This window comes from Pyrus communis, chromosome 2, assembly GCF_963583255.1.
Source record: "Pyrus communis chromosome 2, drPyrComm1.1, whole genome shotgun sequence".
NCBI classification, from domain to species: domain Eukaryota; kingdom Viridiplantae; phylum Streptophyta; class Magnoliopsida; order Rosales; family Rosaceae; genus Pyrus; species Pyrus communis.
In genome coordinates, this window is record NC_084804.1 from 20,206,412 (window position 1) to 20,233,433 (window position 27,022).

The 27,022-nt window shown below is 39.5% G+C and overlaps 5 protein-coding genes across 8 annotated transcripts; 2 read left to right on the forward strand and 3 right to left on the reverse strand.

Moving 5' to 3' along the window:
* The first annotated feature begins 3,023 nt into the window (after nucleotides 1–3,023).
* Nucleotides 3,024–4,296, forward strand: LOC137726321 (TIP41-like protein). Of its 2 annotated transcripts, none has more exons than XM_068465235.1 (3): nucleotides 3,024–3,474; nucleotides 3,581–3,766; nucleotides 4,100–4,296. In XM_068465235.1, the coding sequence occupies exons 1-2, from the start codon at nucleotides 3,334–3,336 to the stop codon at nucleotides 3,689–3,691; spliced, it is 252 nt and encodes an 83-aa protein (XP_068321336.1). In that variant the 5' UTR covers nucleotides 3,024–3,333; the 3' UTR covers nucleotides 3,692–3,766; nucleotides 4,100–4,296. The 2 variants fall into 2 exon arrangements, with proteins under 2 accessions (XP_068321336.1, XP_068321335.1); XM_068465234.1 differs by having other exon boundaries at nucleotides 3,026–3,474; nucleotides 3,983–4,296.
* A 55-nt stretch (nucleotides 4,297–4,351) lies between these two features.
* LOC137726320 (zinc finger protein 7-like) lies at nucleotides 4,352–7,183 on the reverse strand. The gene has a single exon (XM_068465233.1). The coding sequence runs from the start codon at nucleotides 6,278–6,280 to the stop codon at nucleotides 5,717–5,719; it is 564 nt and encodes a 187-aa protein (XP_068321334.1). The 5' UTR covers nucleotides 6,281–7,183; the 3' UTR covers nucleotides 4,352–5,716.
* A 6,137-nt stretch (nucleotides 7,184–13,320) lies between these two features.
* LOC137726120 (uncharacterized) lies at nucleotides 13,321–15,805 on the reverse strand. 3 transcript variants are annotated; one of them, XM_068464993.1, is made up of 4 exons: nucleotides 15,562–15,805; nucleotides 14,877–14,995; nucleotides 14,515–14,585; nucleotides 13,321–13,614 (listed from the first exon to the last, which is right to left on the reverse strand). In XM_068464993.1, the coding sequence occupies exons 1-3, from the start codon at nucleotides 15,699–15,701 to the stop codon at nucleotides 14,563–14,565; spliced, it is 282 nt and encodes a 93-aa protein (XP_068321094.1). In that variant the 5' UTR covers nucleotides 15,702–15,805; the 3' UTR covers nucleotides 13,321–13,614; nucleotides 14,515–14,562. The 3 variants fall into 3 exon arrangements, with proteins under 3 accessions (XP_068321094.1, XP_068321093.1, XP_068321096.1); XM_068464992.1 differs by lacking the exon at nucleotides 14,515–14,585 and having other exon boundaries at nucleotides 14,835–14,995; XM_068464995.1 differs by lacking the exon at nucleotides 14,515–14,585 and having other exon boundaries at nucleotides 15,562–15,801.
* A 3,294-nt stretch (nucleotides 15,806–19,099) lies between these two features.
* LOC137726331 (uncharacterized) lies at nucleotides 19,100–21,028 on the reverse strand. Its single transcript, XM_068465244.1, has one exon. It carries the CDS (start codon nucleotides 20,987–20,989, stop codon nucleotides 19,391–19,393), a length of 1,599 nt encoding a protein of 532 aa, XP_068321345.1. The 5' UTR covers nucleotides 20,990–21,028; the 3' UTR covers nucleotides 19,100–19,390.
* A 2,404-nt stretch (nucleotides 21,029–23,432) lies between these two features.
* LOC137727003 (LYR motif-containing protein At3g19508) lies at nucleotides 23,433–24,105 on the forward strand. The gene is made up of 2 exons (XM_068465957.1): nucleotides 23,433–23,750; nucleotides 23,862–24,105. The coding sequence occupies exons 1-2, from the start codon at nucleotides 23,556–23,558 to the stop codon at nucleotides 23,913–23,915; spliced, it is 249 nt and encodes an 82-aa protein (XP_068322058.1). The 5' UTR covers nucleotides 23,433–23,555; the 3' UTR covers nucleotides 23,916–24,105.
* The last annotated feature ends 2,917 nt before the right edge of the window (nucleotides 24,106–27,022 follow it).

Here is a 27,022-nt window from a genome sequence, read left to right on the forward strand (position 1 = left end):
TTGATCCTTAACAGTTTCATACCTCGTTTTTAAAAAGTTTCAATGTCATACTTTATCTTCAAATTTGTTACAATATCATACCTTCTGTCAGTTGTCTGTCAATTCTTCTGTTAAATGCTGACATGGCTTGAGGCGGGGCCCACTTTCTATTAAAAAATTAATAAAAAATTATTAAAAACTAAAAAAAATCATCTAATATTTTTTAAATATTAAAATAATAATTAATTATTTAAAAAAAAAAAAAAAAAAAAACCCTCAATTCGTGTACCCTCGTTCCCCTTCCTCTCTTCTCCCCCATCTTCATCTTCTTCCCCAACCCCCCTACTTGCAACCCAGAAAAAGAAGAAAAAAAGAAAAAAAAAAAAAACCCAGTTCGTCTTCCCCTCACACCCACACCCACCCCTCTTCCCTCCTCTACACACCCCACTTCTTAAATCCACACTCATTCCTCCCATTTTCTCAGCACCCAGGTTCTCCACCTGCGAAATCAGCCTGGCAAATGGGGATTCCCGATTCCACCTCAAGAACACGGTGATGGCGGCGTAGACGAGATCTGGGGTTTTTTTTTTTTTTTTTTTTTTTTTGGGTTGCAGGTAAGGGGTCAGGGGAAAACAAACTGACGGGTGAGGGGAAGACGAATTGACGGTTTTTATTTTTTGGGTTGCAGGGAGAGATGAAGATGGAGGAGAATGAGGAGGAGAAGGAGACGAACTGAACGGTTTTTTTGTTTTTTTTTGGGTTGCAGGGTGGGGGGTCAGGGGAAGAAGATGAAGATAGGGGAGAAGAGAGGAGGAGGAGGAGCTGGGGGATGAACTGAAGGTTTTTTTTTTTTAATTTTAAATAATTAATTATTATTTTAATATTTAAAAAATATTAAATGATTTTTTTATTTATAATTTTTTAATAGAAAGTGGGCCTCACCTCAAGTCACATCAGCATTTAACAGAGTAATTGATAGACAACTGATGGAAGGTATGACATTGCAACAAATTCGAAGATAAGGTATGACATTGAAATTTTTTGAAGACGAGGTATGAAACTGTTAATGACCCAATAGTTGAGGTAGTTCTGTGTAATTTACCCTAATTTTAAATATATATTTGGAATTGTAACAGCCGTTGGATTTGGTTGAGATTTAATCTCAATCGTTGGATTCAATTAAAACCCTCACTCAATCACTCTCTCTCTCGACCTCACCTCATCCTCGCCGATATCTCTCGATCTCTCTCTTCCTCCTTATTTTCCGTCTTCAAATCCGGCCACATCACACAAGTGACTCACCTCTTTCTCTCGACTAACCTCCTTGATCTCTCTCTCTCTCTCTCTCAACTTCTCATCCCTTACTAAAAACACACGTTGCAGGAATGACAGCAGCTCAGGTGATAGCATCGTCGATCCTCACCAAGAGTTTAGCTCGTTTGAATGACTCAGACCTTCAAGCCTTAAGTTCACTCAGTCTTAGACTCTCTCCGTCTCTCCTTCTCGAATTTGAGGCTCAGCACCCACCTACCCTCTCACAATCTGACTCCGAGGAAATCTCCCCACTCCGACCACCACCACACCTCACGGTTTCATCCCCCACCACCAATTCTCTCCAGTCTCTGTGTGTGGGGTTTCGAATTGGGGCTTAGGGTTTCGAATTAGGGGCTCAGGTCAGGAGGAGGACGTGGGTCCGTCTGACTATCTCTTCACTCTGTCTCTCTTTCTCGACCATCGATTCACTGTCACTCTCTTTGATTTCAATTTAGGTTTTTAATGTAGGTTCAGATGATTTCAATTTCAATCTAGATGATTTGGATTTTGATGCAGGTTTGGTTTCGAAAAATCCCGAAATACATAAAATATTTTGAGAATCCTGAAGTTTCGATTCAAAATTGGTCATTGGATTCTTGTCTCGAAAATTTTCGATTCTGATTTGGTATGCCATTTTCGGTTCGGTATCCCATACCAAACCAGCCCCAACCCTACTAGCTAATATTTACTTAAGCCTAATGTTTATTTACAATTCCCAGAAAACATAGTACCCAATGCCACTACTGCTACTAATCAACAATTTTAAATAATTTTCAGCATTGCATTTACACAAAATACTAGTGACAGAATTATTATTTAAATGCATCTCTCTTTGGAGCTTCTGTAAAAGTTAATATGCATTATTTTTTTCTTTGCCATCAAGTTTAACTTCTAACCATGCACCGATTCTTCGGTCCTTTTAGTAATTGACAGCCAGAGGCATATATCCATTATGCACTCACTGCTTTCGATGCTGAATTACTGCAGTATAACTCATCTTATTGGTGCCTCTCAAGTGTCTATTTTCTTCTCTCCACATCAGCCATGGGATGTTAGGGTTTTACTGATCCTAAGTCAATTTAATTTATATAAAAATTTAAAATGAGTATTATAAGATGTGAAAAGTGTGGGGCGTATAGAAAATGTGGAGTGTATGTAGAAAAAAATGTAAGTGTACGTTGAGAATGTGCGGTATGAGGGTATTATGGGAAGTATGTGAGGTGTATTAAGCAGCTGTGCTTTGAAAAAAAACTGCTTTTGCTGTGCTGTGAGAATAAGCAGCTGTGAAAAAAGCAGTATTATAGTGTTTGTTAAACTTTTATATAAAACAAATGTGAAAAAAAACCGATTTTTCAAAGTTGGGTTTTGCAGCTTCTTGTTTTTGGTTTTTTTTCACCCAAAACTGTGAAAAAAAAACTGAAGTTAAATGTTTACCAAACACAAAAACAGCTCCCAACTTTTTTTGATACCAACTTGTTTCAGAATCACTTCAATATCAAACCAGACCTTAACCGTGTACTTACCAGTCTTGCTAGTTTCCCAGGCTAACCGATCCTTACTGCTCGCATCACCCAGTGGGGTGGCCCGAATAGCTGCCTGAGCCACCTCGGAGATAAAAGGTTGCAAAAATTCAATGTCCCACTCATGGGACTTGGCCCGAATAAGAGAACTGACCCACAAATTAGGCGTAACCACAACCTCACCAATCGGCACCGGACGCCCCACAGGTAAAGATGGAAGCCAACGATCCACCCACACAAGCACATCTGTGCCGCCCATGATTTGCCAATGAGAGCCACTCTGAAGTACCTCCCGACCAATGAGTAGACTGGTCCATGCCCAAGAGGCCCGTCCCCCTTTTTCATGTATTAAACTATATGTCACAACATCTTATTTAATCTCAAACATTTTAGACCCCACCTCAAGTCGTCGTCGACACTCGACAGTAAGCATCACAAAGACACGAGGGAGAACAAGCAAAGCGAGCGAGAAAAAAGAAAAGCAGGAAACCGGGAACAACTCAAATCCCTGAGCTGAAAAATGGAAGTGGAGGTCGACGATAAGGAGCTGAAAGCCGCCGGAGCCGAGCCGTTGACCGACGGGCGATACGGCCTCCGTATCCATGGCTGGGACATCGAGTCCCGCAAGCGATTAATTCTCAGCTCCTCCAATACCGAACCGGTACGCTCTTGAATTCGAATTGGGAGTTCAATAGAAGCCCTTCAATTTTGAATTTTTGCAAGGTCTGTGTGGTGTTAGGGATTTTTGGTGATGTGGGTTGTTGCAGGTGGGAGCAAAAGCTTCATACTTGTCACATGCCGGAGATGGTGTTTGGGGACAGTGGATTGTTCCTGAAGCATGTGAAGAGCGGCGCCACGATTCACTTCAATTCGTTTGATGCTCTGGTGGGATGGAAGAAGGAAGCTTAGCCGCCGGTTGAAGTCCCAGCTGCTGCTCAATGGAAATTCCGAACGTAAGCTCATTGTTCACCATCGGCTAATTTTATGTATTCGTATCGGCTTTCGATTTTTGTTCTTTGATTGGTAGTTTTATGGCACTCAATCCCTTACCATGTTACTAAAATGTGTACTTGTAAGGGATGCCGCAAATGGGAGTGAAAAGTTCAATTGAAGGATAGAAATATGTCTCGACTAGCTCTCTCTAATTTATGTTATGATTTAAACTCCAGTTGAATCCTGTTGGTCATGAATCTGAATTATCGGTTTTGGGACAGGAGATTTATGGACATTTTGAATCTTTTCGATAACTTGCTTGAGGGATGGAGATACTGGTTACCCTTCTGAAGATGCTGCTTACAATGATCCAAGCATCATCAGCCAAAGGCTTCCTGTGATCATGCGTATGACCCAAAAGCTAAAGGTACCTGGTAATATGTAAGGCTGTAAATTGTCTCCCTGCAAGAGTTCTTTTTACCTTTTTAGCTGGGTTCTATTGAATGTAAACTTTTCTTTTAACATTCACATATTTCCTTACTCTTTGTCATGTTTAATATGTTCTCTTATTAAGTTGGAAAAGCAGAGAGAGAAATTTGTACTTTATGCAAAATTCCTCCGACTATCTTTATACTATGCTTCTATTATAACGCTGTTGATATCAGAAAGCAAGAGCGATGAAACATGAATTAAAAATATATTTGCAAAATTGAAACTTTGATATGAGTCCATTTAGATCTTAGCTTAACCCAAAAAAAGCAGCTCATTTAGAAAGACCAATGCAGACTAGTCTAGATCATTAATTCATACTCCGTGAGGAGTTCGAGATAAGCTTAAGCACAAGTGGAACTAAATTGACCGCAGCCCTTAATGGCAATGTAAGGAATTTCTAAATTATTATCTCATTTCTGTTATCATAAGAATAATTTTAGCATCAGATTATATTTTAAGAAAGACAATGAAAGGCTAGGAATGAACATGGGTGTTCATCACAATTGCAGGAAATGGTATAGGAAACCTGATGAACGAAGGGAATGCATGTAACAAGTAGGCATCACAATTAAATATTATTGTATTTGACACATACAAGTCCTTCTAGGAAAAGGGAAATTGGGATTTTTTATGTCTTCGAAAGCACCTTTGTCGGTACCTGGTAGGAAAGACTTCATTGGAAAGGTACTGCTTGGGATCTCATTCTTTCTGTTTCTGGCATGGTATCATGGAAATTTGTCATTGGACATCTAATTGGTTGGAAAACAAAAGTTAGGCACCACATAGAGGCACTGAGGGTGGGATTGGGAGAAGTAGCGCGCATGTTAAGAGCGGAAGAATTTCTTCATTCTCATATTTATCTGATTCATTGTGGAGGCTAAGGGAATAAAGTTGTACAAGTGCAGGACTCTTTTATGTTTTGGATAATTGGGTTACAGTCTAGATGTGCAGTCTTGACCTTGGCTACAACCTACTGAAACTTCACATGCATACAAAATTTGTCATAAGTGTGTACTTTCAAATTCTCTGATTGTGTAGAGTTGGTAATATTATTATGCTTTGACCTTTCTGAAACCCTCAGGGATTTAGCTTTTCAGTGGTAAAAGCTGGTTGGGTTGTGGTAGCACTTAGGCTAGTATCTTACCTTCAAATAAGAAAAAACATAGAAAAAAGATACTAGAAGTTGATAATGTTCAGGAGAAGAACAAGCAAACCTCAAAACAACTCAATTGCAACGAAACATAATGCCCCTGAGATTATTGCATGCATCACTGAATAGGAAATAACTTTGATATTATAACATCCTTAAAACAGTAGGAACTTCTCAGTATCTATCTTTCGTAGGTTCATTGGGTAGCTAAACAGAGGAGGCCGCTAACCTGCGCTAGTTATGTACTTGATAGATGAAATAGTTAACACCTCTTCGAAAGTAGATTTCATAAAAGAAAGTTCCAAACTAGGGTAGCGGGACGGGTGGATCAGAGTCGAAGGTTCAAGTCAAGCTTGGATGGCTCTGATTGTGGCTTTAACACTTGTGGATCCAAGCGGAAGCTGCCTGGCCACATAGAATCCATTACATCATCCAGTGTGAAAGGCATCGAGCTAAACCTTGCGTTGGCATCACTAAATCTTGCTACAGGTGAATTTTCTTCTCTGCTTGGCTTGTGCACGAGCGAGTGGGGTTGAACGCTGAGTGATCTGCCCGTAGAAGTAGTGAAGGGAAAAGCCATCATCGACATCAGTCTTTGGGACTGGTATCTTCTTGCTGCACCTCTTTCTCTCTTGTGGGCGTTCTGGTGACCCCCTAATGCCTGCGAGCTGAAGAACTTCCTCATGCAGAAGTTACAGGAGAAAACCTTGCCGGAAACTGGTCTTGCCTGTGAGTCCATCTGTCCTTCCGCCGAAATGCTACCTAGGCTCAGGTTCAGCCACTCTCCTCGATTAAGATCTTCAGTCTCTTCTTTGTCATCGTTGCTGATCAGACATCTGTTTTGCTCTTTATTTAGTATGATTTCACTCTCGGCTTCTCTCTGGGATATCATTTCTTTGATGAGTTTTAAAGGTTGTGCAGTATGGTGTAACAGGCTGATTGAAAAGTTAGATCAAAGAGGAAGAGAGATGAAAGAAATGGAGAAAAGCAGAGGAATGTAAAGTGGAGAGAGCATGTGTTTCATTTTATCCCGTCTCGATGAAGTGGGCCCCACCTTGTGATGCTTGGTGCTCCAGGGGACAATGCTGATGTCATCTTCACTGTTGCCCTTGTAAAGCTTAGGATTCCCCACTTTCATCCTCCCCCCTTCTCTCTCTTCCTCAAATCCAAATGGCACCACCTTTATATTTCCTTTTGGACTTGTAACTGAAGAGTTACAGTTGACAGTATCCTTCAACAACTCTTCTCATCACCCGGTCAAAAACATTATTCTAAATTTTTATCTCAAGTGCCTGCCACCTTTGCTTCTTATCCACCAAGTATCAAACTCTTCTTATTCTCAGTAGGATTCTGTAGGTTATGGAGAATGAATTGACAATTGGAAAAGCCACTTCTGGAATAATCTGCAGGGGCATCAGCAGTAACTCACTACTTCACCTTACTTTGTTTTCGAAACACAACGGCCTATAGCCAAGTTGGTTAGATAATCTTCTTTTCTCTTCTGCGTTCAAGTTTGAATCTATCTTCTCGTAGCTACGAATACATTGGAATAACCCTTTCATGTCAAGTATGTATGAAATGCATTGAAGATAGGGAACCAAGCTACAAATAAAATATGGAAATGCTGGGAGAGTGGAGATGAGTGGATGACAAGCTTCAGAAAGATGAATGCGGCTAAAAAATAGATGGTGACTGTCTTGGAAGTGGGGTTAGAATTACTCTAGTTTTGATTGCTTACTGATTTGATGTTTTTTGTGGTGGGGTAGATTAGGGGCCCACATAATTGGCAATAATGGTTTTAAAAAGTAAGCAAATAGAAAACCAGATAGAGTGTTATCTTGGGTGGCAAAGTTTTTGGTGTTTCCCTTTGGGACAATAGTATCTATGTGGGTGTGGGTGCGGGTGCCTCGCTGTTGGAACTTGTGGTGGGATATATACGTGTACAGGAAAGATTCGTGGCATCATTTTTTATGCACAACTTTTGGCATAGTTTTTGTTGAATGCATTCTGTAATGTATTTTAACGATCTAAACTGTCTTATCTTTTAAAACACAATTCATAGATTATTTTTGTAAAAAATTAGACAATTCCAAAACCATTAAGACATTCACTTGTACTTGTGTTTTTTTTCTGACATAAATCAAGCGCAAGAGTACAAAATTTCCCTAAATCTCTCTCATTCACACACACTAAACACTCATAAAAAGGTGATTAAGACATGAATTTTGGGCTTTATTCAAGTGTTAGGATATGTATGGATACCACTTACATTCCCATGTGAGGTTGAAATGACTCTGTGAGTCTTTCCAACTCTCGAAATGATGGAATGCCGTTGTAAAATCACAAGTTGATTTTTTTTTTTTTTGAAAAAAAAAAAGGTTAGTGGATGGTGGATAGCTACTTCCATTCCTGACCCAAATAGTTGGGAAAACTGAAGAGAATATGACGAGTTAATGGAAACAAGGAGTGATTCGACATTGCAACTGAATATCCACGTCATATTAATGTCGTTGTATGGATTAGTGGTATTAGATATCGACCCCTTAATAACAATATTTACCATCTATTAAAAATCAACTTCGTTAACACCGCATTGATAATCAATTGCAATATTAGCGTCGTTTATGTGAATTTTGGGTCATGCACAGCATATGCGCACAACCTGTGCGTGCAGATGAGAATTTCCGAACAAGGAAGATGAGATGATGAAAAAGTGGTACAAAGTGGGTTCAACTTCCACTTTTCCCAACTTGGCTTCTGAGAGCAGTTCTCTTCAAGCTACTAGTTATGAAAGCAAAAGTATACTTTTGCAATAACGCATCTTTACAAGTATTTGCACTCACAAGCTTATTGCAAGCTAAGGCTGAAAACCTGAAAACCTGAATCCGACTCAAAAATTTTCCCAACCCGACTAAAAAAAAAATTGAAACCGAAAATCCTGAAAATAATAGAAGAGTATCTCTCTCCTCTCTCTAAAAACCATTTCTTTCGAAGCCGGACTAGCCTCTCTCCACTTCGCGATCTCCCAGACCTCTCTCACCCCTCTCTGCGATCTCGAACACATCCACCACTGTCACTTTGTCGGTCATTCCAACCATCAACATAGAGTTCCGTCAATTCTCAACCAATTCTTTCGATTCGATTGTCAATGTGTGTTTCTTTCTCCTCTCTATATGTTACGCCTCAATCCCAAAATACGTTCACTATTGACACATGACGTTAGCACGTACCTGTTTAACTATCACTCCTCGCTTCCAAGACATCACTCAATGGAACTGTACGAGTATGATCACCAGACTACTTATGACCATGTAACAATCAAGATTATCATTTCATCTATCACATATATCAGAATGTTTTCCAACCACAAGTCCTCAATCACCAACAAATAATGTTTCAATGAACCAAAGATGCACAATACTAACATCTACCACATTGGTCAACCTATAATATCAAATATTGCTTCACGAAATATAATAAAATCAACCTCTGTACAATTGTCATATTTCCCTACTTCGATTTTGAAGCAATAATATTATAACTCCAAGTTACAAACACGAGAATACATCTTGAGCTACTCCTATTCACAAGAATCTAGGGTTTCTAACCAATTTAATGGGACCATATACGAATTAGGATTCCAGACCAACTCTACGGAATCCCAAGAATCTAAGGTTCCAGACCATCTCAATGGAACAATTAAGGAAGAAGGATTTCGTACCAACTCAACGGAATCCATTAGATAGCCATGCATCTAACAGTGTGGTCCCCAAATGCAGATTAACCAAGTAAGACCACCCAGCCATGAACACAATGTAACCAAGTAGGTAGTGACAGTGTAGTCGTATTATCACACATTATGCAGCATACGTCCCACATCGTATGTTAGCTCAACATAAATCCCCATTGTCGGCACATACACTATGGATTCCACATGACGAATAAGGGTTGGTTTGGTATTGTTGTGCTTTGAAAAAAAAACTGCTTCTGCTGTGCTGTGAGAATAAGCAGCTGTGAAATAAAGCAGCAGAGTGTTTGGTAAACTTTTTTGTAAAAGTGCTTTTGAAAAAAAAAAAAAAGCACTATTATAGTGTTTGGTAAACTTTTATGTAAAACAGACGTGAAAAAAAGCTAGTTTTTCAAAGCTGGGTTTTGCAGCTTCTTGTTTTTGGCTTTTTTTCACCCAAAACTGTGAAAAAAAGCTGAAGCTGAATGTTTACCAAACACAAAAACAGCTCCCAGCTTTTTTTTATACCATCTTTTTTCAGAATCACCTCAATACCAAACCAGGTTTAAATATATAATCAAACATGCACGTCAGTTCAGTTCTATGAAAATATTTCTAATATGATTCCTGACTCATTTACTCATACTAATATGAAGTCCAAACCATATGAATCTTGGTAAAGTGTCCTTTGCACGCAAGCCTAGGTTTACATCATCCAGAAGGCACGTTGTCCAACGTAGACTCACTAGACTCTATTGGCATTGTAGGAATGCTAACTTCAACATTTAAGAAAAATACGAAACATATTGACCAAAAGTCTATCTCCCAGGCAATATGGTCATCAGTAAGGTTAAATACTCTACGTAATCCAATCTGGAAGATCGGTAAATTAGATTTACGATCCTTAAATTCCTAGGAGCATCACATTATTTGCATAACAAAATATTATAATTTCACGACGATTCAACGGTCGAATCTCCACCTGCGACAAAGGTCAAGTAGCGGTCATTTACATGACTAGGCTCAAACAATGAAATCTCAGCAAATGGGTATCAAAAACGGATTCCAGGCGTCAATTATCTTAGAAAGACAAACTAACTCCAAATTTCACCAAAATTGACAAGAATGTAACAACTTTTATACCTGCCACGAAGTCTACAAGTGAACGGAAGACGGTCAATTCCTCTGGTAAAGGTAGCGGGTTTCCAAAACTTCTGAAGCTCGCCGCACCATCGTTGGTGATCCTATGACAGTGAAACTAGTCGGGTTTTACTCCTGCGATGAATGGCTACAAAGCCGAGGTGCTGGTATCGGTCGACGGTCTGTGAATTCACCGAAAAATGAAAAACAAGTAGCCGGACTTGTCGTAACTCAGCCTCACACCATCATGTGTGGTGATCAATCGAGGTGTTTCTTAGGCTAGTTTTGTAGAGGGAAGTGTGAGCTTCAAGATGCTGGTGATGGCACGGTCTAGTTCTTTCTGAACTGGCCGAAATTCAAATCGGAAAACGCAGGTCAGCCAAGGTCCAAGGGGTCTGTGCGTCGCGTGGGTTCTGAAACTTTTTTGGGTTTTTTTGTAAACTTATTGTTTCTCTCCATACACAAAACGGAACTTACCATTTCGACTTCGTTTTGCGAACAGTTTTCCTGAAACGCTTGTGGGATCGTTTTCTACCCATTTCGTGGGATCGTTATTCATCCATAGTGTTATACGTGACTAGTTAATATGATCAGAAAATGCGATCTATTTCGTGCTTAGATCTTTGAGTAAATGGCATGGTTGATCAATATCTATGAATGGCACAATGGTGATCAGGAGACATGAAATGTCCTGAGTCTTTTCAACTTCTGAAAGAATAAACTGTTATGACAAAACTACCAACTAGGCATTTTTCTTTTAAAAAAATAAAATTAATAAATCTTGCTCGACACTCTTTTGTTTGTACGTACATATAGTAGATTTGTCGTTTAATGCATTCTACTTCATTTTAAAAATCATTTTCAACTGTTTTGCACTTAAAAGTTTCATTTGAAGTCAAATCTGGATAAGCTAATGAACCTGTTTTTCGTTAAAACGAACTGTGATCAAGGAAATGGTTGAAAGGGCCCTGAACCCCCTTCATTTTGGACATACCAATGTTATGAATTAAAAGTCCTTGTTTACAAGGCAAGAAAAGAACCTTATACAGACTTAACCCATCTGTAACAATATTTTGATAAGCAAGAAGTCTAAATAACTTGTGGCAAAAGTAACCAACCTAATTCACACATATTCAACAATCTGTTGTAAAAAGACAACAATGGTACGCTCAGATCCTTGTTAGTTTTGATTGTGAGCCTCAAGGCCTAAACCAAAGGCCCCACAAAGGCACCTTTCAAACTAACAATAAACTCGTAGCAGCACACCAAGCAACAAGATCTTGCCCGACATGCAAGAAAGAGCTAGAGCCCCGGGAAGCTGTGTGAGGGATCAGATCCAGAAATCCAGCCCGAACACACTACTTGAAAGAAGTCATTTACAAAGTCTTCGCACACATATTTGCTATGTGCTTGCGAAGTTCATTTCTAATCCCTGCTATCTGACCTTTTGTAGTTCATTCCACCCTAACTTGGCATCAATCCCTCAATACTTTGAGATCTTTCACCCAAACATAGTCTCGATGTCTTTGGAGTTAAATGCAGCTATACAAAATGTAGTTGGTGCAAAAGCTGGCGGGCCAGGTGAATAGCTCCTTGTGAACAGTAGACCACACTAACATGGAGAAAGTGGGAATGGGAAGAACTTCTCGGTGTTAAATTGTACTTTATAATTATATCCAGCTTGGATTCTCTTCAAATGGTAATTCAGATATGTCTCAAAGAGCTGCAAGTTGCAACTTTCGTGTGGCCCCAAATGCTAACAGAATTGCATCCTCTGCTGACATTGACTCTCGGCTTTCAACTTTTTTGTTTTTTCAACATTTGGCAAATAAGAATAACAAAGATGATGTTTTCCATTAGTTGATCATGCACTAGCGTAATTAAACGTGAGTTAGATTAATTGATCGGGTAAAGAGGAGTGTGAGCACACCAATAAAGTCAGTTAAACAAGTTATAAACTTCATTAAGTCGTGGCTAGAGGTAGATCAATGTGATTGTTTTGTTTTGTTGTGCCTCGGCGTTTCTTTGTCATTTGTGCAAATGCCATTACTCAATCATCAGCAATAGCGTTTTAGTTTATGATACACAAAAGTTCGACCTCACCTTCCTCCCTCCCTCCCTCCCTCCCTCCCGAATCAAAATGAGAAAATGATTTTTGCGTTATTGTACAACTAAACAAGTAGTGAGCATGTTTTTCTTCAACCCAAGGTTAGCGTAATAAGGACAGGAAAGCTATAAGCAGAAGACAAACTTGACCTTAATTATGGCTGGTAGAGTTCGTACGTAAGACCTATTTTCTTTTGGTAAATACACGTGAAACTTTTTAAGTCTTGCGTCAAGGGCTCGTTTGGCACCGTCTTTAGAGTTGATTTCAAATTGCGTAAAAGCGCCTCTAGATTATAAAAGCATTCCCAAATAGATTCTAACAAAAGCGCTCGAGAGCAGAAGTGCTACAGAAGCATTCTCAAATGAGTCTTAAGACACTAATCAATGCTTTGAACATCTTGACCCGTAAAGCAGTTAGACCAAACCAGGTGGGAGTAGGGTGCGCGAAAAATGGACTGTTTCGGGTAGTGCTCAGACACAAGATAATCAAATTTGGCAGTAGGCCTGCCTACACATTGATCACTAAAACCAAATATAAGACCAACTTCAGCACATGTTTCACGAATCTGCTTCTCCAGCTCCCACAAACAGGTCGATGCAATGGGGCCATATGCTTGCACAAACTAACAGCACCACTTGTGCTCTTCCCTCACAACTTATGCCTCCCATGTGCTTTCTAGTCTATGACATTCACCACCGGGCAATAATTTCAGTATGCAAGCAGAATCACGAGTCACAGATATGTAAGAGCTATGTAAGATCTTTTAAAACGACATAAAAACCTTCAATCTAACAAACAATTTAGATTGGAAGAGCAATGAATAATCAGAAAATGTTCCACTCTGAAACATGTTTATGCACAAACTTTACCATGAGGTATCATCAAAAAATTTATCATCGAATTAGTAATAACAAATGCTGCAATTTATCAGAACTAACATTATTATTCAAAAGAGCAAAGACTAATATAGGCTGATAATCAACATATTAACGTTGAAACATTTAGTCACAGCTTACGAGACAAAGAAATTTACCACGTACAAGTAATGAAGTCTGGACACCTAGGAACCGTCATCCAGAAATCAGATGAATTACCATGTTTCTTATTATGAAGAAATTTTCAAAAAGACGTGCTCCTAATAAGTTTTCCTAATCCAAAAGCACTTGTTCCTACAGGATACATCCAAACTCTACGATCACCCACAATGTTGAGTTGCACTCAACCATGCTGATCCAAAAGTCCCTTCAAGTCCCTGCAATGGAATAGCAGAGGCGCACAACTGTGTAAGAATTCAGACATACGCAAACACTTATTTGGTTACTCCCCAACTTCATGCTAAATTTTAAAAACAAATAACGTTCTTAAAAAAAATTATATCCATCCATTGTACGTTCACCATGTGAGGATGATATTCTTCCAAATTAAAAGTTTAACAATCAAACAGATAACAAAAGTCAAAATCATTTGTGCACCATAACATAAGTTGAGTGCAGCAAAGCATTTATGTTTAACATAAAGTATAAGATTAAAAAGTTGCATCTAACAGATTGAAGATGAAACCATAGAAGCTTATATCAAACACTGCCATTTCCTTTAGTTCAACGAAAAACATTCCTGCTCTATTATTGAATTTGTGAGAGCGACAGAAGAAATCATACACCAATGATAGTCAAATATTTGGTAATAAATAAACAAGTAAAAGCAGCAACCAAGGTTCAAGGTGCCAGCTATAAAATCCAATGGTCACTATAAAATCCCACGGTCACAATAAGTATGTCTTCTCTAAGAAAGCATCAGAAATATAAAACATGAAGCAGCAAAATTAAATAATTAAAAGCTGGTGTTCCAACTGATAAACAAGAGAAGAAAAAACAAATACATAGGTCCAATCAATGAGTCATTCCCACTCCTCTCTTCATCTAGCAATCAAATTATGCACAGGAAAGCTTGCTAAATTGACAACTCTGTTTCCTACTTAATATGGAAAAAATTGATGAAAGCTAATTTAGAATAGCCTGAAAAAGGAAAAGAAATATTAAAACCTGTTACTGAAGTGCATTATTTTGACCAAACGGCCCTCTTTTTACTCGAATTCACAATTGAAAAGTTCAATATCTATGATGTCCAAAAAAGGGATTGAAAGAAGACCTACACCAATTGATCATTCTTCTGCCTTTGGATGATTGGACGTCCTTGCGCGTCACCCATCTTTTCCATTCCTCCCTATCAATCCCAACCCCAATCTGTTCTTATTAATCAATCTTAACATACTTACAAATCCTACCTAGTTTATGAATCATTCCATCATTCAACGGCACTCTGTCTAGAGGTAAATGAGGCAAAAACATTTATTCTACTCTAAGGCACTCCTGGGGAATAAGCTGAAGGATTCAAAACAAAATGGAAAAAAAAAAAAAAAAAAAAACCATTTCTTTCATTTTCGTCATTTGTCCTAGAAACAGCAAGACTCACAAAGGGACTACTAGCGATCCTGACAAGTGCGGCAGAAGGTACCGTGTGACAACTCGCAACAACCCCGCACGTTGGCAGCCAGGTGAGATGTGAGGCAGGTTGCAGCCGTCAAGCAGTGCATTGGCAAAAGCGATTGTATGCATCCCAGTTCACCCAAGTTCCTAAAAGAAACAAAAGAAAGCCAGTAAAATGAGAAGATTTTTCTGTTATATCTATACCACAAATAAGTATGAAAGGAATTAAGACACATTTTTGCTCCAAAAAAAATGTAAGAAACCGCTATTTTCTTTTTGGGAACCTAAGAACCCACTTCTTGAGATCGGAGAAGGCAAATGTAACCACAGAAATTATGATCCAGGTGACTGCTAAAAAAGAAGAACCGATAGATAAGATTTTCTCTTCCTATAAACTCCAAACAGTGAAAATTAAAAGAAAGACAAGATTTTGCATTTAAATTTAATTTCTTTTACTAATTGTGAGCCAAAAATGCGCTTGTTTTTCCAATACTGTAGATTAAAAACCCCAAATCACCAACATAAATAAATCCAGTACAATTATGTCAGTAAATTTGTGAATTACAAATCAATAAATCAACAGAAACCATAGGAAAATAACAATTCATTGATTCGCATTCACTTTTCTCCAATTTCCAGAAATCAATCAGAAATCAACGAAAAGGTGAAAGAGGAAACTAGAAAAAATAAAGAGGAGAAATTGAAAGGGGAACCTGGGAGAAGCGAAGAGGCGACGAGGAGTGGAGAGCGACGGCGGGCGGAGGCGACGGAGAGGGGGCACCGAGCGGAGCGACGAAACCCTTGCATTGGACACCAATGACCGAGACAGCGAACCAGCTGAGCGCCAAGCCATTTTCCGAGTTACTGTTTGCCGATAGTGGCGAGAGAGGGCTTTGTGAGGGTTTTGTTTTGTGAGGAATGGCGTGGCGCAGTTGTACGACAGTTTTTTACCGTTGGATTCTTAGCGATTCATCGGGTACCGTTAGATATTTTTAAAGAGCAAATTTAGCAATGCCCTTCAATTTACGAAGTTCCTAATTTGACCCTCAACTTTCAATTTAGTTACGACTTACAGGTTTCATAATCATTTATAACGTGTCAATTTGATCCAATTGTCAAATTAATCAATGCTTTATTTCAATTTTGCGCATTTGCATGAATGGAAATACCTTAATTTGATAGATACATATGTTTAACGTTCAAGGGCATATTTGCACATTTAAAAAGATTGAGGGTTCATAACCAAATCGAAATTTTAGGGATACCAATTGATCAAATAAATAACACATTCACATAAATTTTTTATTTAGGAACTCTTACATATTGATATATACATGGCCAAGGGATTGTAAGTATACAACTTATGAAAAACTAAATCATGATACCAACTTAACCATTCACTAGATGAAAACATTATTGCTTGAGTTAAAGGGTTCTTCTGCAACTCCACACTACTCGAAACAAGGCTCAATCAATGGGGCTTGAGTATCTGAAAGCTTGTGTTTTTGTGAGAGCGTAGGGACCCTAGCTTTATACTATAAACGATGGAGTTCAGTAAAGACACTTCCCATTATGTAATCCTTATCAAACTATCTCATCATCGTGAAAACTCTAATAAAAATATCAGATAATAAAGTCCTAGTTCTATCGAGATTGCTTGAGGCTATTATCGTTATTATACAATTTCTGGTAAGCCATTCCCCATAGCTAATGTTAATCTCCCTATTATTCCAAAGCATTTTTACACGATAAACAAGTGTTTGCTCTCTATAGAACTTACAGTAGCAAATATTAATGACATATGGTTAGGCTCTACCCTACAACTGGTTTCCGTTCAGTCTGGCTGGTTTTCCAGCCAATACCGGCTATTGAATGTCCTACTGGAAAAAGTAGAAAAAGTTTGCTACAACTGCAGGGTTTGGTGTTTTTCTTTTCTTTCTGTAGGCTGTAGATCAATCATATGATCATTACTCAACGTCATCAATGATATGTTTATTGGAAAAGAAATCAATAGGATGAATTTAACCATAAAACTCGACGATGACATTCAGCTCTCAGAGATATGGTGCCCTCAAACATTTCTGCAACTGCTGCTGAAAAACTGGCATGTACTGTCGCTGTCCATTAAGCTACAAACCTTTGTTACTCATGAAAGTGTTTTGGTCTATTGGCGCTTCTGTTTCAACAATTTAACTTACACGGCTTACCCTAAGTTGGTGTCAATCTGGAAAGGGAATGTGCAGTGACCATGCGATATCAATGTTGTGAAGACCACAACGCAATCTTCCATGTAGTCGACCATCCTGGACCTTCCTTTCCTGGTTTAAAGTAAAGAAACATATATATGAAATGACAGTACTTACTAGTCGTCAAGCAGATTATGGCACTAACTTCAGAAAATCATGTCAACTTTCATTTATTGTTGTATATATGCTAGAACCATGTCGTAAACAAGAGTCTTATGTAACTAGTCATCGTTGGATGAACTCTAGGGTAGGGTGATCTTCCAGGTAGGAGACATCAGTTTGTAGCACCTGTTCACCCCCTAAATTCATCATGGGCCTTGAGGGAAGTTTGGGAATTTATTTGAACAAGAATTTGGAGATTTGCGAGCGTGCCACTTCTGGTTACTGCTAGTAGACGGGATTTGAGTGATACAGATTGCGCTTGAATTGACTTCTAACCAAAAGATTGTGTCATTGAGTGAGAGCGGCTCAACTTAAGTTCTTTCATTGCCTTAAATGTTAAAGACTTTACTTATGTAGAGAAATAAACCACATGCAACATGTAAATTGTGAAGAGAGACAAATTGCTTAAGTTTTCTCAACGGTTATTGTGTGTCCCGGATACAAGCCAAACATGTGTGATACATGTCGATGTGTTGCACTTCTGGGTCCTCAAAGTCTTGCGCCTGCAATGTTACAGAGATTAATATTTAGTTTACAATTAATTTGGTGATTCTATACAAGAGCGTCATCAGACATTATATGACCTGGAAACGGATTCCTAAAAAAATAGAACGTGAGATCTCCAGCTTACTCATTACATGATAGAACCATCTCTAGCAATTTTTGTGGGTGGCAGACGAGATTGAGCCTCATGAACTGTAGGAAACTCGAATGCAATTATTCATGTACTATTCGAAAGTCATATGATCGGTAGCACCAGAATCAATTATCCATGTACTATCCAAAATAAGTGCAAAGTTTGGAGATGCTTTATCAATATCCCTGTTGTGGTTGCTAAACAGAGGCTTGATCGACATTATTCGGGGATTCCTTAACAACACCAGCAACTTTAGTTGGTTGGCGACCTGAATTTCGTTTTATGGGATCCCTGCTACGATCCCACCATTCCAGATAGCTCGTAATCTCATAGTAACGAGATTTGGAGTGGTCAGGTCGGCCACATTAATGATCGCATGTTCGGTCGTCACGGTTTTGAGTTGCCAGTGCAACAACACCGGGTTTCATTTCGGCGATTCTTCTTGTCAGCCATGGTGACAAATTTTTGGGAGGAGTTCGATTAGAGTTCTTGGACTTCGGGAGCTGCGACGGCTGGAAAGACGGGGCATGAATTTAACTCGGCAGTCCGGTACCTGCACTCAGTTCTAGGGTTTCTCTTCAGTTTCAGTGGAAGCTGATCAATGAACTAAAGCTTCTTCTTCGGGAGGTGCGACAGAGAGCAACGACGTGGGTTGTTTGGTGGAAGCAGGCTGAACGACGCCTTCTCCTTTGGTCGATTGCAGTTGGGATTGCCGACAAGTTTTTCTTTTCTTTCTGATTTCTAACCTAGGCTCGTGATGCCAACTTAGAATTCATCATTCTTTTCTGATTTCAACATGAGGATACACATACACACAGAGTTGGAGAAAATCACAAATTTTAATTAAAATCACACATTTTAATTAAAATAAAAAAAATTACATGAAATTGTTTTAGTTTGCATCCGTTGTATGGGGTTTTGCGACTATCTTCAATTTGTGGGTCTAAATTCTTTTTATTTTTTTATTTTTTATTTTTTTTATTGTAACTTTAGACCCAACTCTTTGCGCGTTTAGTATGTGTACGTAACAAGAGGTAGAAGTGTGGTTGGTGAGATATAAAGGGCTGATTGTGTAAATTTTCAACTTTTATTGGAATTTGTTAACATTTTTCTCATGTGTTTAGGAATCCCAACAATTCTGGTTATGTATATATGTGCTTGTTATTAGTGCAATTTGCCCATAACAATCCCAAATCCAACGCAATAGAAGGACTACCTTAGTTTCTTTATAGAACTAATTTATTCGTGACTACTAAAAATGTCGTATTTACAACACATAACTTGTGTAACTACTATAATTGTTGCCAAAAATAAAAAACTATAATATCTAGAGTAACGTTACATTTACTATCTAGTTGTATCATTATTTTTACAATATCTTTAATAGAGATATGACCCGCCAACGCATGTGGATTCCATCACTATTAGAAATATGGTGCAAATGATGGTACAACTAGATAATAAAAATAACATTTTTGTAATCTCTATCATAATTAATTACACACTTAATTTACCAAGAATCAAAGGCAAATCAACCTCATCACACCACTCCACACACCTCGTCTCAAAATACGAACTCTTCACCTCGTTCGCCCAGTAACTCAACCACACTTTCCCGCCAATTCTCCACTTCAACACACTCCCTTCCATCTCCCTGCTCAACCTCCACCCAACTCCGTCGCCGTACTCGTCCCCGCTCAGCACCAAACTCCCCGTTTTGGTAAATGGCCTGTTCGCCCCCTCGTATCGCCTTCTCAAACCCTCGCCGTTCCCGCCATCAGTATCCGGCTTCCACGTGGCCACTTCATGCCCCGTCGTGTTGTCACACAGCACGGCGTCGAAAACCGCCGCGTTTCCCTCCGCGTCCTGGTCCCACCTCCAGTTCCTCTTCCTCATCCTCGTCGACATCCTCGCCGTGGCCTTCATTTTTGGAACCTTCGATTTTTCGAAACCGCCCTTCATCACTCTCTGCGTTTTCACTTCCTTCTCCCCGTTGTCCGTGGACCGGCCCAGGCTCAACCCGTTCACGTAGTTCGCCCCGACTTCCGGCCCGACCCAGACCCGAATCCTCGATGGGAAATACTTCTCCTCCGCGTAGTCCACGTCGTCGTCTTTGTTAAATCCGAGATTCACCACGTGAAAGCGGAGATTGTCGACACGTGCCGTCACCTGAATAAACCCATCGTAAAATCCAACAGAATATTCCACCTGAACGACCGCCTCCAGCTGCTGGTGCGCCAGGGTGTACTTTAGCACCGAGTCTCTGGTTTCCAACGCCGGAAACTGATTTTTATGATTCGCGCTGGCGGCTGAGCGCGTGGTTTTCATCCCCATTACCGGCGCGTAACCCTTTAGCACCCAAAGCCCGCAGGCCTCCGTGGCGTAAGAGAAACCCAAGTTCTGAGAGGGAGATGACATCAGCGTCTGTAGACCTACGCCCACATCTCTCAAAATGCACCATTTGGCTAACATGTACCCGAGGGTGCGCATGAAGCACAGCTCCGCATCCACACCCGCGGTGATAAGAAACTTCCGCAGGGCCGGCGCGTGCTTGCACAACAACGCCTCGAGGTTAGGAGCCAGCAGCGACTTGAAGTACAGAGAGCCGACTTCGGATGGAGAGTCGCACGCGCAGAGCCAGAAGAGGCGCGTGATGAAAACCAGGTCGAAGAACGTGGAGAAGGACTCGGGGGAGTGGGAGTCCATGATCCAAGAAAACGGGTCGGGTTTGAGGGCCTGGAGCTGGGAGCGTGGGCAGGTGCCGCTACCGTGCGCGGTGGGCGACCGGGATATGATTTCTTGGAGAAGTTGGAGTAAGAGAGGGAGGTAGGGTTTGTCCGAGGAGAGTGAACACATGTCAGAAACCCAGATAGTCCTTTTGGGATATTGGTTGAAGCCATGCAAGCACACGGAGAAGGTCACTAAAGTGTCGATGTTGGAGCCGGCGGTCCGCTCGGCCCGGAGTTGAATCGCACGAGTTGGGTTGCTGTCGTGAATGGGTCCGGAGCTAGCGAGCTCGAGAATGTGGGACGAGTCAGACTCGGCCCACTCGGATGAGTTGGGAAGGTCGCATATCCATGACCATATGTCAAGCATGTTGTTGTTGTTTATGGTTAGGGTTTTGGGTTTTGGGGGGAGGAGAGAGTGTGGAGAGGTGGATGCGGTGGTGGGTTTGGTTTTAAAGAGGGAACGAGTGATGGTGGAGCTGCCACCATGGAAGCAAACGGGAACCAAGTGTGAGGAGGAGGCCTCTGGACTTCACGTTAGATCGAGTGGTTATTTGCGTTTGATTTTGATTTTTAGGGTTTTTCGGATTGGATGCATTAAATATTTCGGATCAACTTCATTTTCCTTGCTTCTATTGTTCTTTGTTTTGAATTGTTTGCATGCTAACAAACAACTGAGGACGTGGGGACGTGGAATCTTAGTGTAGTTTTTGGGGTGCCGCAGCTTACACGTGGTCAGTGGGAAGGACAAATTTGATGTCTCATTGTGAATCACTAAAGACAAGCTAAAACATAGGTTAAATTGTGAAAAAGATTGGTGTCTATTTGGGTCCATCTGAACCAGTTATTATATATCCATCGAAAAAATTTATAGAAAAAAAATATGTGCCTTACGAGTTGTGGGATGGAGGCGTTCTTGTGGAATCTGTTTTGTTTCCTCTCTTAAAATTAAGATGTATGCAAGTATATATCATTTGGCCTCTTTTGCTTCACGGCTGCAATCACTTTCATCTTCGTGGTTGATGGTTTACCGAAATTCCGAAGAAAGTTGAGGTTCCATCATATGTAACTTAACTTCTTATAAGCTCATACAATGTCTCTCCTCTCATCATTGTGAGATTCATTCTCAACAACCCCTCTCACGTGTGGCGAATTTCCAAGCCTAACATGTACATAACACAACAGGGTGACGTGAAGCGCGTGTGAGCATTTGGCTTCGCATGGGGAACAACCTGCTACCATGAAGAAAGTTGAGGTTCCACTATAAAACCAAATGGCAATATGGGAAGTAGCCCAACCTCATATAAGCCCATGCAAGGTCCCTCATCTCATCAATGTGACAATCATTCTCAACAAGTCCCCTCACATTTGGCGAATTTTCAAGCCTAACACATGGACAATACAACGGGGTGATATGGAGCGCTTGTGGCCGTTTGGCTTCACGCATGGGACAACCTGGCTCTGATATCGTGAAGAGAGTTAAGGTTCCATCATAAAACCAATTGGCAATATGAGGAGTAGCCCAACCTCTTATAAACCCATGCAAGGTCACCTACACATTTGGTAGCATAGTGTTCAACAGTTGTGAAGCCAAAATTTCACATACACGCGGCCTTTCACAATATATACCAAAGCATTGTATTTCTATTCTATTTATTAGAATTATACCAACTCATAGATGAAGAGAGATTATAGAACAATCTATAGTCTAACATATATAGAAGAAGGGACTTATTGTTCAAGTAGCGTTGCATTTCGGAATTCAAAGTTCTATGTTCAAATTTCCTTCTTCCAGTCTTTGTATTAAAAAAAGAGTCACAAATAACCTTATCCCGCTCATGCTTTATAAGTGAGATCTTTCGTAAGAAGTTGCGAGAATAGATAGTGCTTTTGTATTAACTATTTTGTGACTATATACTGGCTACCTATCCGACCCCACTTTTCATGGAGTTTCATTGGCCTTAGGAAAGGATATTTATAAATTGGTTGACGCCATGCCATTAACCTTGTGCCTAATGCACACGACATGTGAAGGCTCGATATAAGGTGAGATAATCGAAGTTCAAGAAAGGTAGTATCTGCCATATACTTTGGCAGATGAAGATTAACTTCCAGGACAGGAAAGGGAGATTATTTTGTTTGACCCTAGCTCAGCACAAGGATTCCTTTAGTGATTGATTTTAGAGGTGGGCACGGTCTGAGTCGATGCTACTTTGAGTGAAACCGAAATCGAAAGTTTTTGCGGTTTGATTCGGTGAGGTTTTGAAGTTAAAACCAAAATGAAATCAAACCATTTGGTTCGGTTCGGTTCGGTTTCAAACCGTTTTGGTTCAATTTCAAACCATTTGCAAACAAAATGAAAGAATAACTTCATGAACATTGAATTGCAGATTTGCTATGGACCTGGTTAAACTGAAGAAAGTGTCACATACTAAATTGACTTATTTTCAAACCGAAACCGTTTCAAAACCGCAAAACCAAACTGTTCGATGCAGTTCGATTTAGTTCATGTTTCGATTTCGATTTTCGATTCCAAGTACCCACCTATAATTGACCTAGGCTGAGAAGCATTGAAGAAATAGATAAAATTGCCTAAAGAATCATCTAAATACCGGATGTACATTGTACCACTAAAAGCATAAGTAAATACGTAATGGGTGTTACGGACACAAAATTATATACAATTATTTTTCGAAAAAAGCTAACATTCAACAGCTGTCATGTAAGTTGTACTTCCTCCGTCTCTGGTGCGTGGTCGTTGGGTTGGGTGCATATAGTGCCCCATTAGAAATAGCTGCTTGGTACGGCCCATACCAACTCCAATATATCTGTTGCGCAATAAACAGAGGCCCGTTTGTCTAGACAAGTAAAAGCCCTTTTTGTTCGTGGAGGTTCTGATGCTGTGATCGCTGATCGACGGTGGTGGGAGTCGAGATATGGAGAAAGCATTGAAAATCTACGGGGAGGTTCTGAGATTGGTGAGGAGGTTGCCAAAGGACTCTCAACCTTACTACGCCAAGTACGCCCGCGAGAACTTCGTCAATTACAGAGAGGTCGAGGCCAACGACGACCAAGCCCTAAACGATCTCTTCCTCAGGGCCTACAATCATTCCCTCTGGGTCCTCAATAAGGTACAACGTCGTAATTTCTATCACTGAAAACAAAAATTTGGAATATTTATTGGTTTTGGACATTTTTTTGTGTGTTTCTGTGAACCCAATTGGGATTTCCTGCGATTGCAGTACTCTGTGGACGAATCTGCGGCTGATAAGTTGAAGAAAATCTGCTCCGATTAGGGTGCCCGCCAGGTGTTCGATGTAATGCCCCAATGGGTTCTTAACCACTGAATTATGTTTTTATTTTTTGGGAAAGAGATTGTAAGCTGCTGGAATTGAGTCTTGTACCAAAAGGATAATAATTATAATTACAAAATTGGGTCTTTGACAATTTATTGTTGCAATGCACTCTTTCTATTACTTTCCTTTAGATGGCTGGCCCTTGTTCATGCTTAGCTTTTTCGGCAAGCAAGCTCTGAATACTACATTTTCGGGTCGGGTCGTCGGATCCTGGCTCGATTCTGATACCATATGAAATGAGCTGCCTCAATCTTTATGCTGTTACTTCCATGGAGTTGAAAAAAAAAAAACAATAGGGTCTCATTTGTCTGCACGATTAGAGAATGTCATTACAATATGTCCTAGTTATTTCCTATTCCTCCTTCACCTTTATTCAAGGTTTTAAAACACACTAGGCGCTGGTCGAACGGCAGGCTTGGCTCAAATTACTTTGACATAAATGTTTCATGACAACGAATTTTCTTTGCACGATTTAAATTTTTCATTAGTTGGTCAGGATTGACAGGAAACGTATGACAGTGTATAGTCTTCCATTAGTTGGTCCAGGAGCACAAGGGCTATTGCAGCTTCAACCATCGGCACAACTGCGCCATTCCACCAAGTAAAACGTATGTTATCCGGGACGAAAGGTTAGACAATAGACGACCAGTTCACATTCCTCAAGGATCTGTCTCGTCTTTTAGATGAAATACATCTAATAGCAAAAAACCAAGGAAAACAAGTTCGAAATTCACTATGATTTGGTCAGTTATAATTTGCAAATGCAAGGACCGGTATGTTGAGATTGCTCCAGTGGAAACACCAGCAAGCTGCTGGTGTAAATCACAGAAAGCTAACAATTGACTGACTATTTTCTAAGTCTTTGTTTTATGCATTCAATATGATTTCAATTGCTTAGTCACCTCTCCCAATTTCTCAGTCTTCACATGTATATGTCACTGTCTAGATTTATCATTGATGTCACATTTATAAAATTCAACATTGTATTCTCTAGATTATTTACGGCTTAGTAAGAGGATGTTTGAACGGTACAAATGCTTGTTAAGATAACTCTCAGTTTGCTGGTGTTGGATAACAATAACATTTGCCTGGTAAAACCATTACAATTAGTCTTCCTCTTGGTTATATCGTCCTTTATGCTCCTGTTTTATCTTGCACATAGATCATTTCCTGGCTCGATTCTGATACCATATGAAATGAGCTGCCTCAATCTTTATGCTGTTACTTCAATGGAGTTGAAAAAAAAAAAGAATAGGGACTCATTCGTCTGCACGATTAGAGAATGTCATGTTACAATATGTCCTAGCTATTTCCTATTCCTCCTTCACATTTATTCAAGGTTCTAAAAAACGTTAAGCACTGGTCGAACGGTGAGTTGAGGCCAAGCGCCTAGGCGGCTAGGCGGGGCCTAAATGGACTAATCGGATTTAAGTAAATTTATTATATATCGTATAAATAAGTGCATATTTATACTTAAAAAAGATACATAATTTATTGAGATACATAAATTGTAAAATAAAATGACATATAGATTATAAAGTATTAAAACATATTGAGAACTAGTGCCGGCCCTGAGAGGGTGCAAGTGGTGCCACCGCACAGGCCCCCAAATTCGGAAGGGCCGTGACTTATGATTTTACTTAAACTGTATATTTCATATATAAATTTAAACGTACAGCTAATTACTAAATTGTACTCTCAGTTCAATTGTCTTGAGCGTATTATGTCAAATCCAAGAATTGGGTTCGAGTCTTCCCAGCAGTGGCTATTTTTGTGTGTTTTGTTTTTAATTATTTTGGTATCTAAAAGCATTGTTTAGTGTTTTATTTAAAAAAAATTTTGGTATTTAAAAGCATGGTGTTTTGAACCTAAAAACTTAGGGAGGCAAATAGGCCCCTAGCTACCACACCAAGATTTTTTTTTTCTTTTATATTATCATTTTTTATGAATAAAAATGTAAAAGAAGACATAACAACTATAATGTTAGACCTTTTAAGGGTTTTTATTCTTTCTTCTTTTTGTATTTATAAATAAAGAGTTTCGAACTAAAAAAAATAGGGATGCAAATAAGTACCTAACCAGTGATCCACCACACCTAAATTTGTTTTGTTTTTTATTTTATTTTTATCTCAATTCATACATAATCATAAAAATTAAAATGTAAAATAAAACATAGCAATGAAAATTATATACAATTTAAGGGCCCCCATTAAAGTTTCGCACAGGGTACCCAAAATCTCAGGACCGACCCTGTTGAGAACATGGGGAAATAAGAATGTAGTGAGTGTTCATTCAAGTATTCAACAAGTCTCTGTATAAGTGTGAGTCGCGACCTAGGTCGTGCCTGGGTAGGTTAGGCGGACGCCTAGGTGGACTAGACGGACGCCTAAACAAGTCTAGGCCCTCTTTCTTAATATTCGAACGCCTAGAAATTAATTGATGCAATGGCCATCTACTTAAGCGTGTAACGCCTAGGCGGAAATCTTTATAACAGTGACTTTATTAGTTTGATAGTTGCCAAATTCCAATGGCTCTTTCAGTTGTCAATTGTTTTGCCATTTGCTAACATGGGCACCTACTGATAAACATGATTATTTATTTATGGTGCACCGGAGTATACTGTTTAAATATTTTAATTGTTAGATTTTTAGTGTTCCATCTTTTATTAAGAATTTAATAATTAAAAAAAAATTAGATGTAAAGATACTCTGGAACGTCTTAAAATTTTCAATCGAAAAAGATATAAAAACTTGTAAACATCGGATTCCATAGTTTAGTAGAAGTGGGTGGCTTTCATACTTCAAGTTGTTCGAATGACGGGACGTTTGGAATTTTATCATGGAAGTTACACGTTACATCACATACCAGTTGGAACCGGCATTAGTTTAGTTCTACAACAAGTGGGAAAAACGACTCTGATTTTAGACAGGGTGTTTAGAGAGATATTTGCACTTTCACTTATTTTATAAAATATGGAGTACTCACTTGAATATCAGATATTTGAGAAATTACACATGTTTATGTTATACTTTTCATGTGTGTGCATA